We start from the raw sequence: 16,013 nt of genomic DNA, 5'->3' as shown, positions 1-16,013 counted from the left end.
GACCATTATTAACTTCTTTTCGTATATTATTTATTTTATTGAAAATCTATAAGCTTAAAATCTTCTATCCGTGGGTATATTATAATCATGATTATTCCCGCTCATTTCCATATTATAATTTATAATCAGTTTTTCAAATAAAAACCTCCTCCACCACTCCGTAGCCAGAGCCACCTCCCATCTCCACGTCACACCAACCCACCCACGCCCCTCCAAATATTTCCAACCAAAATACAATATTTTATTTATTTGAAAAAATCAAATTCATAAAATTCAAACGCCTCTCCATAGATTCTCTTCTCACTTTTCTCACCTTCCCAACTCACACGTTTCCCCTTTCACAACTTCCCTCTCCCTTTCTCTCTGCCATTCCTATTTGCTATAAAGTGTGAACTACAAGCATTCTATATTTTTTTTGTCACCAAATTTTTCACATTGCCCGAGTACAGCGGGAGCTTTCGTGCACCGAACTGCTCTTTGTGTTACCATTTTCGGTTGAGTTGAGGTCAATGGCGAGTTCTTCTTCGAGAGGGAGGAGTATTTCACCATTTAACCATCGTAAGCCGTCGAGTCCGTACTCGTCTACTTCGTCTTCATCGTCATTCATGAACGGTAGGCTTATGCCTCGATCCAGTTCGTCTACAGCGACGTCGTTTTTTGGCTCTGGAACTGGTGTGAGCTCCAAATCGGCGAATCCTAGTCGGAACCGGAGCAATTCGGACTTTTCACGAGGTTATGGAGATCGGACGCCGGTGAGTTATCAGTCAACAGATGAGTTAATTACTGAGCCAGTTGATGTGTCTAGAGCAGGAGAGAGTATTTTGGTCACTGTTAGGTTTCGTCCATTGAGGTAAACGTTAGATCTGCTTGAATTTGGATTGGAGGAATTTAGTTTTTTATGCTAGGATTTGAGCTAGGAAATTTGGTATTTGTGGTGGCAGTGAACGGGAATACCACAAGGGCGATGAAATTGCGTGGTCTCCTGACGGTGATAAAACTGTACGGAACGAGTATAATGCTGCTACAGCTTTTGCATTTGGTACTATTCTAGTCAATTCCAGTTTCTGATTCTGCTGGTTTTGGTTTGTACATTCTATTTGTGAAGAGTTTGATATTTATTTTGTTAATTGTTGCTTTGTACTAAAAATTGCTTTTAATATAATAGTGGATTAATATGTTTGCTTGGATGATTGGTAGATAGAGTTTTTGGACCTGATACATGTACACAGGAGGTTTATGAAGTTGCTGCTCGACCTGTGGTAAAGGCTGCGATGGAGGGAATAAACGGTATCATACTTGCTGCTACTTGTATCACTACATAGAATAGTTGCATTTTTGGGGATAGACGGACTTTAATGGCATTATAAAATTTTCATACTTAATATGAGTTTAAAGGCCGTGCGCAGTTAAAGTTAATTAGCGCGAAGTGTTGGTTTGCATTCCAATATATTGACATTAGTTGAATGTTGATTTCGTTGTATGTCCTTCCAATGTCGTGACCTGAATTAGGTGCTTGAGACCATCTAAAGACTGTCATATTGAGCTGAACTATTATCGTTTATGCATCACAAGTTGCATTAGCAAAATAATTAAGTTGATACTTAGCTTTTGTCATTTGATGTTAGGCCTGCTGTGTATGCAGGCACAGTATTTGCTTATGGTGTTACAAGTAGTGGAAAGACACACACTATGCATGTAAGTTAAATTCCATTGTGCAATCTTCTTTTTGCCTTGAATGAGGAAAGCGCTTCTGATGCTTCTGTTACATCCCCACCGAACTGTTTAGAAGTATGTAATTGCTAGCAACTGAAAAGCTTTCAGTTTAAGGGTACTGTATTATCTTCATATTTTTATTGATATGTAGTCAATTTGTTGGTTAAAGTTTTTATTTATCAATTTGCCTTCTATTTGAATTTTGTTTATTTTTCACTCCCCCAAACCTTCGAACAGCAACAAAGCTTTCGCTATCTTAATGTTAGATTTTTGTTTCCACAGGGGGATCAAAATGCTCCAGGTATAATTCCGCTTGCAATAAGGGATGTTTTTAGCATTATTCAAGATGTAAGTGAGCTTACGTCTAACTGATCCTCATTTTGACAATGTACCTCTCTAATATGACACTCTAGAGCTCTATAGCCCCTTTCGTTTAGCACCATTATCTTTTATTGTTGCTAATTATTGAAATCTGCCTTGCAGACTCCTGGATGTGAATTCTTACTTCGTGTATCATATCTTGAAATCTATAATGAGGTTAGTAGTGGATATCAGCAGATGTTTCATTTATGAGGACAGGCTCGCATGACTAGAAAGATTAATAACTATGTCTTTTACCAGATGCTCATGCATATAAAAGCATCTTTGTCGCAGAGGTTGTATATATATTCATATTCTGAGCTCTCGTGAAATGTGATTCATCATAGCTGCAACATAAAACAACTCCCAATGAGGAAAATTTGTAGTAGATTTAGCATCTCGCCTTCTGCACTTGTTGCTTCAAGTCTTCAACACTTCCCGATTTCTTCTAAATTCATGAGCATCTCTCTTTAGGCACTTGTTGTCCCATCCGTGTTAAAATATTATATTATTTCTGGATAGATATCATATGAGTGCTTTTCTTGTTCACGGTATCAGGTTATCAACGACTTGCTGGATCCAACGGGACAGAATTTGCGTGTTAGGGAAGACTCCCAGGTTGTTATTCAATAGAACATAAGCTGCTTCTTGAAATTTAAATTTCATTTCTCCCGAACTTATGCTTCTGATATTTTGTATCGTTTTTTCTATATTTTTGTTGATAAACAAGTGTATTGTTTTTAAGAGAGGAATCGAAGAATAGCGGGTGTTCCTATGGGTTATGCAGAAGCATTTCAGTATATTTTGAAAATAATCAGATAAGAATAAATGTTTCCAACATGTTACCCCATGCTCGTGTCTTGAATTTATCAGGAAAAATATAACTAAACATATTAACACCTATTTAATTCCTGACATTTACCAAGAAATAAACAAAATCTAGCATTTTGGTCACCTGAAGTATCAAAAACCAATCATTACCTACCAGCAGCTGCAGGTGGTGCTTTTAGCCTGTAGTTGTTCTACTAGAAAATAGATATTCATGCTTCTCTATCGTAGTTCATGATTGTAATGCTGCTGTATGGTTCTTGATTCTTTAATTCTTGATTCTTGCAATTCTGCAGGGTACTTACGTTGAAGGTATAAAGGAGGAAGTTGTTTTGTCACCTGGGCATGCTCTTTCGTTTATTGCTGCTGGGGAAGGTAATTGTTGGATCTGTTCTTGTTCTTTGTCCGGTAATCACATCTATTCATAGGCAAGGCTTTGTGGATCCTGATGCTGATTACACTCTTACTTGTGCAGAGCACCGCCACGTTGGTTCAAATAATTTCAATCTGTTTAGTAGCCGCAGTCACACAATATTCACCTTGGTTAGTAGATCAGGATGTTCACTCTGCTACATTTCTTTATTTGATCTGAAATTCTGCTTATCTTGTGCACATAAGTGAGTGCGAGTTTAAACCTCTCAGCCAGCATTAAACATCAGTTTTTTGGTCAGCTAAAGACTTAAATGTTTCGGTATTCAAGTTGTTGAGTTTGAACACAAGTTTTTAAGAAGTTACTGTTGCTGTTTCTCGATGTTTAAGAGGTCTTCTGGAAACAATTGCGACATTTTAGAGCACTCAAGTGCCTTGAGGATTTTTGTTGAGAATATTGATACTCTTAATAGTTTATTATAGCTGGAATGGCTTTGTTGTGTTTCGTTGAATGGGTTGTGGCTAATTTCTGATTCATAAAGTCCTACTCCGTGTAGTTTAAGTTCTTACTACTGGTCACTGGTGATTGTTTTTTACTAGTCAGGTCTGATTGTTATTCCTTTCATTACACATTATGCAGATGATTGAAAGTAGTGCCCACGGCGATGAATATGATGGAGTGATCTTCTCACAGCTTGTATGGTGTTTCTGGCACTAGTTGTTCTGCATTGAAAATACTAACTGTTGAATGTGAACATCTAATACTAATTTGTTTTGTCCCACAGAACTTGATTGATCTAGCTGGATCTGAGAGCTCTAAAACTGAAACTACTGGGTTACGAAGAAAAGAAGGATCATACATAAACAAAAGTCTCCTGACTCTTGGAACTGTAAGTACTTAACCAATAATTGTTGACAGATCTTATGTAGGTTTCCCATAAAAATTTCATGATGATATTTGTCAGTGTTCTTAATTGACTTCTCCTTACCTACCGATATTATTAATCAGTACCTAGGTTCTTTCTTGAGCTTGTTGAGGGTTATATGAAGTTCTACTTCTGGATTTATTTCAATTTGATACGTTAATTCTTTTCTCATGTGTTAAGGTCATTGGAAAATTAAGTGAAGGGAAGGCATCTCATGTTCCGTATCGAGATTCTAAACTTACTCGCCTGCTACAATCTTCACTTAGTGGGCGTGGACATGTTTCTGTGAGTGCAATTAAGCACATGTCGTGCATTTCCATTCTATTTTCCTTATGAAACTGCTACTCTATCCTCTTAGCCTTTGGTGTCTTTTATTAGACACTTCTTATCTGATGCTACTTGGCATGAAGTGCATTGAAGAGATGACTAATTTCCTGCTCCTTTCTTGATTGTAGCTTATATGCACTGTTACTCCTGCTTCAAGCAATATGGAAGAAACGCATAACACGTTAAAGTTTGCAAGCAGGGCTAAGCGTGTCGAGATTTATGCATCTCGCAACAAGGTTTGCTTATCTGAATTTTCATTTTTATGGAATTGCTGTATTGAAGGCTGAATACTGATTATCTTGCTTTCAGATTATTGATGAGAAATCGCTGATCAAGAAATATCAGAACGAGATATCTTCTCTCAAGCAAGAGCTTGATCAGCTAAGAAGGGGAATGCTTGTAGGAGTCAATCATGAAGAACTTATAACCTTGAAACAACAGGTGTGTACTCTGTCCGTTTAACTTTATATGACGGTATTTGTCTCAGCACAGAGTTTAAGATAGACGAGAGACTTTTGATGCATGAGCTAAAACCATTAACATCCCCAAAATACCTTTGTAATTGGATGTGTTATGTTGTTTATTAACAATCTTTTCACAGTTGGAAGAGGGACAAGTGAAGATGCAGTCAAGGTTGGAAGAGGAGGAGGATGCCAAGGCTGCTCTACTGAGCCGGATACAGAAGCTAACTAAACTGATCCTTGTTTCTTCAAAGAATTCAATTCCTGGGAGTCGGTTTTCTTCTGAAGATGATGTAAACTGCCCTCTCTATTTATCTTGAGTTCTGTTTCTATTTCCCATTATTTTCCCACTAGAACTCTAGGTGATCATTTCTGAATTTGGATTTTAGGCACATCAGATGTGTTTGATATTTGCAATACTTTTTTCTACTCCTTTAAGTTGCTTTGCGCAGTGCTGGATATGTTTATTTATTAGAACTGCTCTTCATATCATCTATATAGGGAATTTATTTATATCATGTATATAAATTAAGTTTTTGTTGTTTCTGTTGCATTCTATTACTATTTGTATGCAATTTTCTGGCATGTATCCTAAGCAACAAAAACAACAACAGCATACCCTATGTAGTCCCGCAAGTGGGGTCTGGCGTATACGCATATATAGATATGGAATCATCTTTCGAGATTGATCTTTTATTTTCACCTTCAATTATAAGATCTATTTCCTAACTTAATCTTTTTTATTTTTCACCCTTTGCACCAGAAATTGAACGGTTTTATGCCCATAGACAGCAAGAACCAAAGAGATGCTTCATCAGAGACTTCTGATTTCAAACACGGAAGATCTTCTAGCAAGTTGAATGATGATATCTCCCAAGCTGGCAGTGTGATTATCGACTCAACTCAGGCTGGTGAAATTGTCAATGGTTCAAAGCTTTCCATTGTATGTTTCCTCCTTCTTAAGACCTTCTAAAGGAGGAGACTTCTTAATTTAAAGTTATATTTCGATCCACGTGTAGTTTAATGTTTACTCTGATAGCTTGCTAAGGTCCTTGCCCTTGCATGGAGTTTGAATTTTTGATATTTATATGTTAGTTTCAAGTATTGAATTTTCAAACTTTCTTTGATACTTACATTGGAGCATCTTCCCAAGTTGTCTTAGGATTGACTCAATTGAGAAGTTATTACTTTTCTTTCACATCTAGTCTTTTCCATTAGTATTTTTTCTTTCGAATGACTACTTTTTATGTAATATGTATTTTCCATTTCATGTCAAATGGTAATTCCTTCAACTTTTAATATTTTTTGTCTTTCTGGTTGAACATAGGGAGCGGTTTCATTGTCAGATCAGATGGACCTCCTAGTTGAGCAAGTCAAGATGCTTGCTGGAGAGATTGCACTTAGTATGAGTACATTGAAACGAATGATAGAGCAGTCTGTGAATGATCCTGAGAATTCAAAAACTCGTACTGAAGTAAGCTTTGTTTTTTATTTGTGTGTTGAATCCTTCATACATATGCAGGTTAAAAATATGATGTCTATCAGAAACCGCCTCTCTACCTCCGCAAAGGTGGGGCCAAGGTCTGCATATACTCTACCCTCCCCGGACCCCACTTGTGGGATTACAATGGGTTTGTTGTTGGACTGAATCCTTCTTCACCAGAGGATGGTTAATAATACAATGATGCGTGTATGGCTGCTAAAGCCACATATTGGGTTTCTCTTTAATATTCTGCTGCTATAGTTTGCAGTCAACAATCTTCTTTCAAATTTGTACCCATTTAGATATATATTGTTTGAAATTACAATTAAATTGTATTTGATGTTTCCTTGTAAAATGGCATTGTGTTGGTATATTTACTAGCTTGTGAAACTTGATTCACTTCGACATCTTCAGTGGTTTCTTATCCTCAAAAATCCCTAGACATGTTAATCCTCGATGAATGTGTATGTTTTATTGTTAGGCTACTGCATCTGTTTGATTTTCATGAAAACAACTTATTGTTTGTTCTTGCGTACATAGCTGTCACCTGTTTTTAAGATCTTTACCCACCGTATGCCTAAACTTGAAGCAGATTCAAAGTTTAGAGCGTGACATAGAACTAAAGAGAGAGCAAATGAGGATCTTAGAACAGCGCATTGTAGAAAGTGGTGAAGTATCAATCAGCAGTGCATCTTTAGTTGAAATGCAGCAGGTGATGTCACATTATTTCTTTGTCAACCTCATTGGTTTTCTCTTTTATGGTGATTTTTGTTTGTCTCATAGTTCTGTCTTTTGTCAGACTTTGATGAAGCTGATGACACAATGTAGCGAAACTGGATTTGAGCTTGAGGTAGTAACTGGGTCTGGCCTTCCTTTCCTGCGCCAATTTAATTATTTTAAAATCAAATCTAAGGAATTTTCTTTTCTGTCACATATTACAGAACATCTATTAGACGTAGTTGTTTAGAACTTGACTTTTGAATGCAGATAAAATCAGCAGACAATCGGATTCTCCAGGAAGAGCTGCAGAACAAGGTGAAAAACACCATAATTTTTCTTTGTTGCTAATCAATTGATAGTCACCTTATTGTTGTTTGCCTGCCAGTGGATAATGTTCAGTCTTAATGAGGCTGTCACCTTTTGTTGTTTCAGTGTTTAGAGAACAAGGAACTGCGGGAAACTATTAGTAATCTTGAGCAGCAGCTAGCCGCAGTGAAGTTGGAAAAGTTATACCCCTCATCAGAACAGGGTCTATCAGACAAGTATATTGACGACTTTGAAAAGAAAATCCAGTTGCAGGTGATTTATATCCTTCAGCCCACGATAAAATGCGTCCCTGTTTGTCTTTTGGATTGGTCCTTGTGTAAATTCTTGCAGTGCATGGCTTCGTTTGTTTCTTATTTTATTTTTATGAGGATGGGTCTCCTGCAGGGGTGGGATTTGGCTGGAGCATATCACATTTAATTAACTGACTAAGAGATGCGAAGTAGAGGAATCATATGAAGCCTTAGTGCCTCATAAGTCTATGACGCATATTCAAACTCTACGACCTATAGAAATGTTTCTATAACTTCCTTTATAGAAAACCTGAAGAAAGCAAAAGAAAGGAGCTCATTGGTAACACTTGCAAATGCATTAAAGAGGATGCCTGATGATATGTTTTTATGAATGAATTGTTCAGGAATTTTTAAGTAAGGAATTTAAATCATCTGAGATGCTTAGTCTCTCACTTGTTCTGTTCTGTATGAACATACCGAGCCTGGTGATGTAACATTCTGTCTTAATATCCATAACTGTTCCATGTCAATTTGGTTTTGTATTAAGTCTCTCTACATGATGGAACCTAGACACATGGCCAGTTTGCTCATTCAGATTCTCTAGGTTTAGTCTTTCTATGTTATACTAATTGCTTTACCTACATGAAAGGCGAGCATAAATCGGCAATTTTACATTAGAGTCTTTAAATCTTCTGTTGGTGTGATATCTACAGCTATTAAAGGGCTAGATCTCTCTAAATCTGCCTATTTAGCTTTCTTGTTAATACAGACGCTTTAACTCCACTGTATTTTCTTTAAATGTGTGCATAGCATGGTTCTGATAATTTTGTTGCTTGAGCAGGATATTGAGAATGGTAAGTTGAAGTTGGAACTTGTTCAGAGTATAGAGGAGAGCAGTGGATTGCGATTACAGAACCAGAAATTGTCTGAAGAAGCCTCATATGCAAAAGAATTAGCATCTGCTGCGGCAGTTGAACTTAAAAATCTAGCTGGTGAAGTGACAAAGCTATCGATACAGAATTCAAAACTCGAGAAAGAGTTATTGGCTGCTCGACAGGCAATAAATTCTAGGAGTTCCATTGCACAAAATGGTAATGTTCGCCACCGAAAGCATGGTGAAAACCTATGGCAAGGACGTAGAGGTCGGGTTTCTGACCGAGAAAGTGAAGTTCCTGGAGTTGTTCGAGATGGATTTGGCACATGGGATCTAGATACTGAAGATTTGAAAGCAGAGTTGCTGGCAAGAAAACAACGTGAGGCAGCTCTGGAAGCTACCTTGGTTGAGAAGGAAATACTGGAAGATGAGTACCGGAAAAAGGTTGAAGAGGGAAAGAAAAGGGAGGCAGCTTTGGAGAATGATTTAGCAAATATGTGGGTGCTTGTTGCTCAGCTAAGGAGAAAGAATGGTGCCATGCAAGATGTTAAGACAGCAACAGAAAGGCAGAATGTCGGAGGAGACAATATGAATGATCCAGAAATGTGTGATAGCGAGTACAATAACCCCATCCTCGATGATGGACAGTCCGAGGATCATGCAACTGCAGTTGATGCAATTCTGAAGGAAGACCCTCTTGTTGCCTGCTCAAAGGTAATTATGATTATCCTTTTCTTGCCACTTAGCACTTGCATCTAGTGTACATGTATGTGTTAGGTGTTTCCTTGTATTTTTCTGAGTTGAAGCTCTGTATACTTCCTAAAGCTAGTTAATTTCCTTGTGTTTGAGCATCGCACACCATAAGGAGGCTAGATAAGCTTTATTTTACTTTTTCCCTCTCTGTGGTCATTTTTGTCTATTCAGTTGTAAAACAAGTGCGAGATATTCTTTGGATCCAGTAAGATATGCAAGCTCTTTGGAAGATAGGAAGGTTGTTAGATTTTTAGTAGCACACCATAGGGGTGGGGAGGATATGTGTCCAACATCTGCTAGTCATGGGATTTAATATACATTTACTTATTCCAACTGTCCCATTTTATATCTCGGATTTATCTTATGATGGCGTTTAAGTTGTTGATTTGACTTAGGTGTGATTTTAGTGATAACAGAAGAAAATATTAAAGTAATGGTTGAAAAGTTGACTCAGTGGAAGATATTGCATCAAAGTTTCAAATGTGGTTAGTGCGATGAATTTTCATTCTTGAAAGTTGTGTAGAAATTGAATTGTTTCAAACATTTTGATGCATCTCAAAATATAAACAGTGTCATAAATTGAAAAACAGGAATCATTAATTTAGTCATAGATTTAGTCTCAGTAATTTTTCGTTCCATGTGGCTCTTCTTGCATAGATAATGCTTTGCTTTTAGTGCTGCTGAAATGTTTCAACAAATCATTACTAGGAACCTCAGTATCAGGCTTTTTATTTGCTGCTTCTTGTCAATCTTTGGAGTCTATTTCATTCTATACTTTTTGTAACTAGGATAATGCTTCCTCCGTCCCAAAACAAGTATCGGTTTAGCAAAGAAAGTTTATCCCAGTAACAAGTGTCACCTTAGGAATTCAAGACAAGAATTCGTATGTTTTTCCAACTATACCCTTGTATTAAAGAACTGTTTCTTCTAATAGTTGCTCATTTCTCAAGAAATATCTAATAAATTGGGGTAATTTAGTAAAACTATGCCTTCTATTTATTACTTTTCTTGACGGGCGTGATGAGCTAAAGTGACATCTATTTTGGGATGGAGGGAGTAATTAATAGTAGTAATGGAAGAAAATGTTGAACTGACGGTTTTAGCTCTAAGAGAACATTTTTAAACTTCTGAATTCGTAGAAGAATTTGACTTGGTAGTGTACTATTATCAGATAAATTGTGTCGAACATTTTGAGATGAAACCTAAAATGGGAAATATGATATCACATGGGTAACGGAATACATGTCAGTGCTTGGGTTTTTGCATAGGTAGAAGCTGCTAATAACAACTGTTGTTTCTTTAGGTTCCTTGATGACTCAAAATATAGTGTGAAATATTAAAGATAGTTTGCGTGTGTGCGCCACCAGGCTAGTATGCCAGAGATGAAGGAAAAGGATCACACGTATGTGGGGAATGCAGATGCAAATTCACATGTATGTAAAGTCTGTTTCGAATCACCAACTTCTGCAATGCTTCTTCCTTGCCGACATTTTTGCTGTAAGTCAACTTTCTGATTATGTGCTCGGGTTATTGCTCCCTTGGTGTACGGGATCTATCTAATGTCGTCTTAATTTGCAGTGTGTAAATCTTGTTCCCTTGCCTGTGCCGAGTGTCCAATCTGTCGAACTGAAATTGCAGATAGGATTTTTGTTTTTACTTGATACACAATTTCAAGTTCTTCGGCGATGGTGAAAGGTTGGTAGTCATTTCATCATTAATTCTCATACTATTATTTTACAATTACGCATAATTTCTCAAGTCAACTTGCAACATGGTGCTTACTTTTCTCCCTCTCTTTGTAGGAGGGTTCTCTTCGCTCTGGTGAAACTCGCTTTCTCATGACACTTCTTTAGATGGTTCAACTGTATGTAATGTCAAAATGGTATACCTTTTTCCCCACTTGTCCACCAATTAACTGTAAATTAAGAAAGACTCTGGGGACAAAGGAAACAAAGTCGAATTGGTAAATTTTAACAGAGTTGCTGCTGGAACAGTTTTATCTCCTTGAACTTGAGCTGTAGTATATAGAACGCAACAGCAACGACAATGTTGTCGTGTAAGTAAAAAATTTTGAGCTTGTACATCATTGGATTTATAATCGTGATCTCTTTGGCTTCACATCTTATTTGATATTCCACGTGGTATATTTTTTGTGGTTTCTTGGTCGTTCTAACGTCAATTCTATACAATCGAAAAACGATGCATATAATCTTTGCATCAATCTCCCATAAATAATTGATTTGGCCATGAATAATTGGAACAAATAGGAATACCATATTCAATAATCAAAGTGGGGTAATAGACACAAGGCCATCCCACTGGCATTACAAAAAAATTGGCTCCACAAAGCAAAAGCCAGAGTACCCCAGTCAAAGCTGGTAAAACCCATTCCCTGTCAGATTAACAGATTTTAACAAGTCGAACTGATTTGACTTGCAAAAAAAATAAAAATAAAAGAGCAGTGGGGCTTTAACTTATAACATGTATTACATGTTCAAAAACCAAGTAACTGGTCAAAATTAGTAACCAAAAGAAAAGGTCAGATGGCAGCTTGTTATAACTCTGTTTTCTTATATCTCAAAGATATTATTATGCCCTTTAGTATTGCCAAGTCTGTCTTATAAGTTGCTTGGCAGATATGGAGCGTTGATCTGAGAAACAGGTACTCCATTTGATGTTATAGGTATCCCCACTTATTGTAGTGGGAAAAACTAAACTGCTGATGAAAAATCTGCAATCAAACAGCAGCATTTTAGTTGCAGCCTCTGAACATATATATAAGAGAAACTTGATGCTATATAATTTTTTTCCAAACTATATATTCTTAGCCTACTCAATAAGTGAATTACTAACCTTACAAATATAACTAGTAACCTTATACAACACGTTAAATTGTATTGGTGTAAAATTTTTACACAAGAGATATATGTAAATGTAGTTTTCTTCTATTCAACTAGCAAATGGTCATAAGAGATCATTTCCTCCGAGTTCTTTTCGTCTAGGACTATGTTGTTGTCTTCTGTTCTATTGTTTTTACATAAATACAACAAGAGGGTATTGCAAAGCAACGTCGAACGACATTGCTTTGCAAAAGGTGTCGCAATCGTTATTGTCAGTGAATATAAAGTTAAATCTTTACCGTACTGAGAAGAACATGGATATTGAAGTAAATCTTCAACGTGCCAACCAGGTAGAGTCTCAATCAAATACTCCGATATGCTACCAGTTGAAACAGAACCCTCTTGAATACAATCAACTTGAAAATAACCAGGTGTTGATTGATCAGTAGTCGAAATAGAATTACTCTTCATCCCAGAATTACCACTACGTGCTTTAAGATTATTAGTACCAGCATTACTTGCTTCAGATCCAGTTGGGGACATTGACGACGACGAAGTTTGGTTATTATTATAATTAGCAAGTACAGCAGAAGAGAGCTGAACTCCTGTTAGAAGAAACCTATTGTGTTTCTGTGTATGTTCATTTGCTCTATGTATAGGCAAGTCACATTCTTTGCAAAGAATTGCTCTATCTTCTTTACAAAATAGCAATGCTCTTCTTTCCTGAAAAATAAAAATTACACCAATACAATAAGTAAAAAGAACTAGTAGTATAATTTCAATATACTGTACACAGAGGGTGAGATAGGTAATCGTGGTTATTAGAATAATATGATTTTGAACCAAACGACCCCTCAGTGATCTTGAATTATGATTTTATTCCTGGTAATATCTGGCTAACTATATTTAATTAACTTTCAACTAGTCACAATGAGCACTTTTGATCCTTCAATCTTCATGAATTTAATAATTTACTATTGAATATTAAATCATTTAATTATCTTATTATTATGTTAAATGTGTATTTTTACTCCACTTGTACATATTCCTACTAGCCTAGCTAGACGAGCTCTTCTGTAGTGGCTATGCCACAGTTACTGTTCCCATAGAACTTTTTATTACATAGATAAAAGCCTTTCTGACCAAAAAAAAAAAAAAAAACATGCTTAGTTTATATGAATATATGGGACTCGAAATGTACATTTTAATTAACTATATCACAAATATCAACAATAACACATCCAATGTTCTCCCGCAAGTAGGGTTTACGCAGGATAGAGTGTATGCAAACCTTAATCTATCACCTTCATGAGAAGATAGAGAGGTTGTTTCTGAGAGATCCTCGGCTCAAGAAATATCACAAATATCAAATCCATCCAAAATTTATCAATATATAATTGAGGGAACAAAAGTGTATTTATGGATTGTGTAAAAAAGTTTTTACCTGGCAGATGTCACAAAGAGGTGAGTCTTTGAAAGAAGGATGAACAAGAGAAAAACGAAGGTGTTTGCTAGCCAACTTATTGGCACGGTGCACTTGATAGTCACATCTTTGACAAAGTGTGGCTTCATCAGCTGTACAATAAACTGATGCCTCTTCTTTATCACAAACATCACATTGAATCTTCATTTTTTTCTTTCCTTAATTCTTCCTTCTTTTGTTTTTCTCTTTAATAATTAATTGTACGGTTTGCCTAAATAGATATATATACAGTTAGAAACTTACAATAGAAGGGAGTAAATTTGGGAAAAAGACAAAAAGATTATGGGCACATAAAAGTTGTGTAGTTGTGAGTCTCTCTGAGGAGTTTCAGAAAGTATTTAAATCTGTTTCACTGGCTGTTAACTAAACAGAAAGCTCTGGAAAGAATAGACAATGGCTTCTTTTGTCCAAATAAATGTAAAGACAAAAGAAGCAAACAAGTTGGCTATTGAAGCTGCCCTATTTTTTAATTACTTAAAAAGGGCTTTCCCACTCAGCACTCAATGGTTCAATTATATTCCAGAAGAAATTTAAAAAAATTTAAGGAGTTTCTTTTTCATGGACCTACCTAGAAATTTAATTTCGATTAAAAATAGTTATAGTTGCTGGATAATATACACATAGAAGTATTATATAGTTATGAATCAATTAAGATGTGCAAAGCATAGGAATACCAACTACAACAACATATTCGGTGTGCGTTTCACAAATAGAGTCTAAGAAATGTGATGTGTTTGAGGTCTTACCTTTACAAATACCGAAAGATCATTATTATTATGAATAAAATAAAAAGAACTGAAAAATACACTATAATATGAGAGTTCAAATCGCATCTGAAATTAAAATAAATTATGTGTTTACGGTCTTACCTTTACAACTCAAGTACCGAGACATCATTAATTATTATTATGAATAAAATAAAAAGAACTGAAAAATACACTATAATATGAGAGTTCAAATCGCATCTGAAATTAAAATAAATTATGTGTTTGCGGTCTTACCTTTACAACTACAAGTACCGAGACATCATTAATTATTATTATGAATAAAATAAAAAAAGAACCCTAAAATATGAAAGTTCAAATCACACCAGAAATTAGAATAAATTACTAGGCGATTTTTGAAGCAAATGGTGAAGGCTTTCAGATAATTTCTTTAGAAAAAAAAAAAAGTTACAAAATATGATTCCTTATTGATTAGGCGAACTCTTTTACTAGTTATCTCTTTTTCAATAATTGATATACCACTTGAAAAAAAATTAACCACTCAAATCGATCTTCTATTCATTTAAATAAAGATTAAAAAGTTGATCAGTATAGATTCACTTTTAATTCAAGAGTACTTTCTTATGATTTCATTCACATTGTCCATGAAACAAATATTTTGTTCATCTATCTAAATTTCGATAAACCAATTGAATTACCTTGTGCATGTACCGTTGAATAATACTCCAATAATTACATGATAAATTGGTCAACCGTCAAAATGGACACCAACTTATCCAAACATTACCATTAAATTTATTATTATTTTTTGAAAAAAAAAAAAAAAAGGACAAAACCATCGGAGAGCATTTTACTTTATACGTGAAAATGGGGGCATTGCTGCATGGGACAGGAAAAAGTTGTTTTTATCCCATTTACTGTTTTATCTAGTGGCGGAGTCAGAACTTTTACTAATTAAATTCATAATTGAAAGAAGTAAAGCACGCAAATTGACCGAAGGGGGTCAACATTAACCATATATACATAAAAAATAATTTTATTTATTCATAAATAGTATAATTTCCTATCGAAGAGAATTCGAATGAACCCCTTGCCATACGGTGGTTTCACCTCAAGATCGATCGACACTCTAACTCTCAAGCTTTAACGTAACATTACTAACATGTAAAAGGTAAATCGATCTAAAAAAAGAACATAACTTGTATACCCAAATTTCAAATATAAGTAAACAACATATCTTTGTGATCTGATCTTTCACGTACTCTACATACAGCGAGAGTTTAATATATCGAGCTACTCTTTATAAGTGTACATAGTGGGACATGGAATATGTGTAAATGCTAAAGTATGTCAGTTTATGGGCAAACAAAGCATATGTCAGTTTATGGGCAAACAAAGCCGGTTGCTTTCACTTTAGTTTTTCTGGCAAAAATTAATAAGGAGTGGGTGGGTGTTTGGCTGAATTTGATAGCTACTCTTTCAATTCACATCTTACTAGGGTTAAATCCTAATAATGTCAACTGGTAAATGGATAACATAGCTACTACAAATATAATAGTAGTATTTGCTATTTACCCCTGTATATATGATCCCA

General features: G+C 35.6%; 2 protein-coding genes across 6 annotated transcripts; one reads left to right on the top strand and one right to left on the bottom strand.

Annotated features, from left to right (window-relative positions):
• The first annotated feature begins 247 nt into the window (after window positions 1-247).
• LOC107840466 (kinesin-like protein KIN-7D, mitochondrial) lies at window positions 248-11,496 on the top strand. 4 transcript variants are annotated; one of them, XM_016684333.2, is made up of 25 exons: window positions 250-850; window positions 942-1,039; window positions 1,198-1,287; window positions 1,643-1,695; window positions 1,996-2,061; window positions 2,197-2,250; window positions 2,632-2,691; window positions 3,198-3,276; window positions 3,377-3,444; window positions 3,911-3,967; window positions 4,056-4,160; window positions 4,377-4,481; window positions 4,652-4,759; window positions 4,833-4,964; window positions 5,125-5,277; window positions 5,748-5,927; window positions 6,312-6,458; window positions 7,057-7,179; window positions 7,267-7,317; window positions 7,455-7,502; window positions 7,620-7,766; window positions 8,586-9,332; window positions 10,739-10,868; window positions 10,950-11,066; window positions 11,174-11,496. In XM_016684333.2, the coding sequence occupies exons 1-24, from the start codon at window positions 510-512 to the stop codon at window positions 11,030-11,032; spliced, it is 3,225 nt and encodes a 1,074-aa protein (XP_016539819.1). In that variant the 5' UTR covers window positions 250-509; the 3' UTR covers window positions 11,033-11,066; window positions 11,174-11,496. The 4 variants fall into 4 exon arrangements, 3 of the variants coding, with proteins under 3 accessions (XP_047251136.1, XP_016539819.1, XP_016539820.1); XM_016684334.2 differs by having other exon boundaries at window positions 251-850; window positions 7,060-7,179; XR_007043815.1 differs by lacking the exons at window positions 10,950-11,066; window positions 11,174-11,496 and adding an exon at window positions 9,767-9,856 and having other exon boundaries at window positions 248-850.
• A 122-nt stretch (window positions 11,497-11,618) lies between these two features.
• On the bottom strand, window positions 11,619-14,210 carry LOC107840468 (B-box zinc finger protein 20). Of its 2 annotated transcripts, XM_016684336.2 has the most exons (3): window positions 13,656-14,192; window positions 12,511-12,934; window positions 11,619-12,102 (listed from the first exon to the last, which is right to left on the bottom strand). In XM_016684336.2, exons 1-3 carry the CDS (start codon window positions 13,839-13,841, stop codon window positions 12,083-12,085), a joined length of 630 nt encoding a protein of 209 aa, XP_016539822.1. In that variant the 5' UTR covers window positions 13,842-14,192; the 3' UTR covers window positions 11,619-12,082. The 2 variants fall into 2 exon arrangements, with proteins under 2 accessions (XP_016539822.1, XP_016539821.1); XM_016684335.2 differs by lacking the exon at window positions 11,619-12,102 and having other exon boundaries at window positions 12,111-12,934; window positions 13,656-14,210.
• Window positions 14,211-16,013: the final 1,803 nt, after the last annotated feature.

This window comes from Capsicum annuum, chromosome 8 (assembly GCF_002878395.1).
Source record: "Capsicum annuum cultivar UCD-10X-F1 chromosome 8, UCD10Xv1.1, whole genome shotgun sequence".
In the NCBI taxonomy this organism is placed as follows: Eukaryota; Viridiplantae; Streptophyta; class Magnoliopsida; order Solanales; family Solanaceae; genus Capsicum; species Capsicum annuum.
Note: the sequence above shows the minus strand (reverse complement) of the source record. Positions and strands in the feature narration are given on the sequence as shown.

Bases quoted from the DNA above. Each gene is read 5' to 3' on its own strand.
- LOC107840466 (XM_016684333.2), top strand. From the start codon at position 510: ATGGCGAGTTCTTCTTCGAGAGGGAGGAGTATTTCACCATTTAACCAT. The intron at 1,288-1,642 runs GTATCATACTTG...CTGTGTATGCAG, and splicing joins TGCGATGGAGGGAATAAACG to GCACAGTATTTGCTTATGGT. The intron at 5,278-5,747 runs GTAAACTGCCCT...CCTTTGCACCAG, and splicing joins GGTTTTCTTCTGAAGATGAT to AAATTGAACGGTTTTATGCC.
- LOC107840468 (XM_016684335.2), bottom strand. From the start codon at position 13,841: ATGAAGATTCAATGTGATGTTTGTGATAAAGAAGAGGCATCAGTTTAT. The intron at 12,935-13,655 runs GTAAAAACTTTT...TTTATTTTTCAG, and splicing joins CTCTTTGTGACATCTGCCAG to GAAAGAAGAGCATTGCTATT.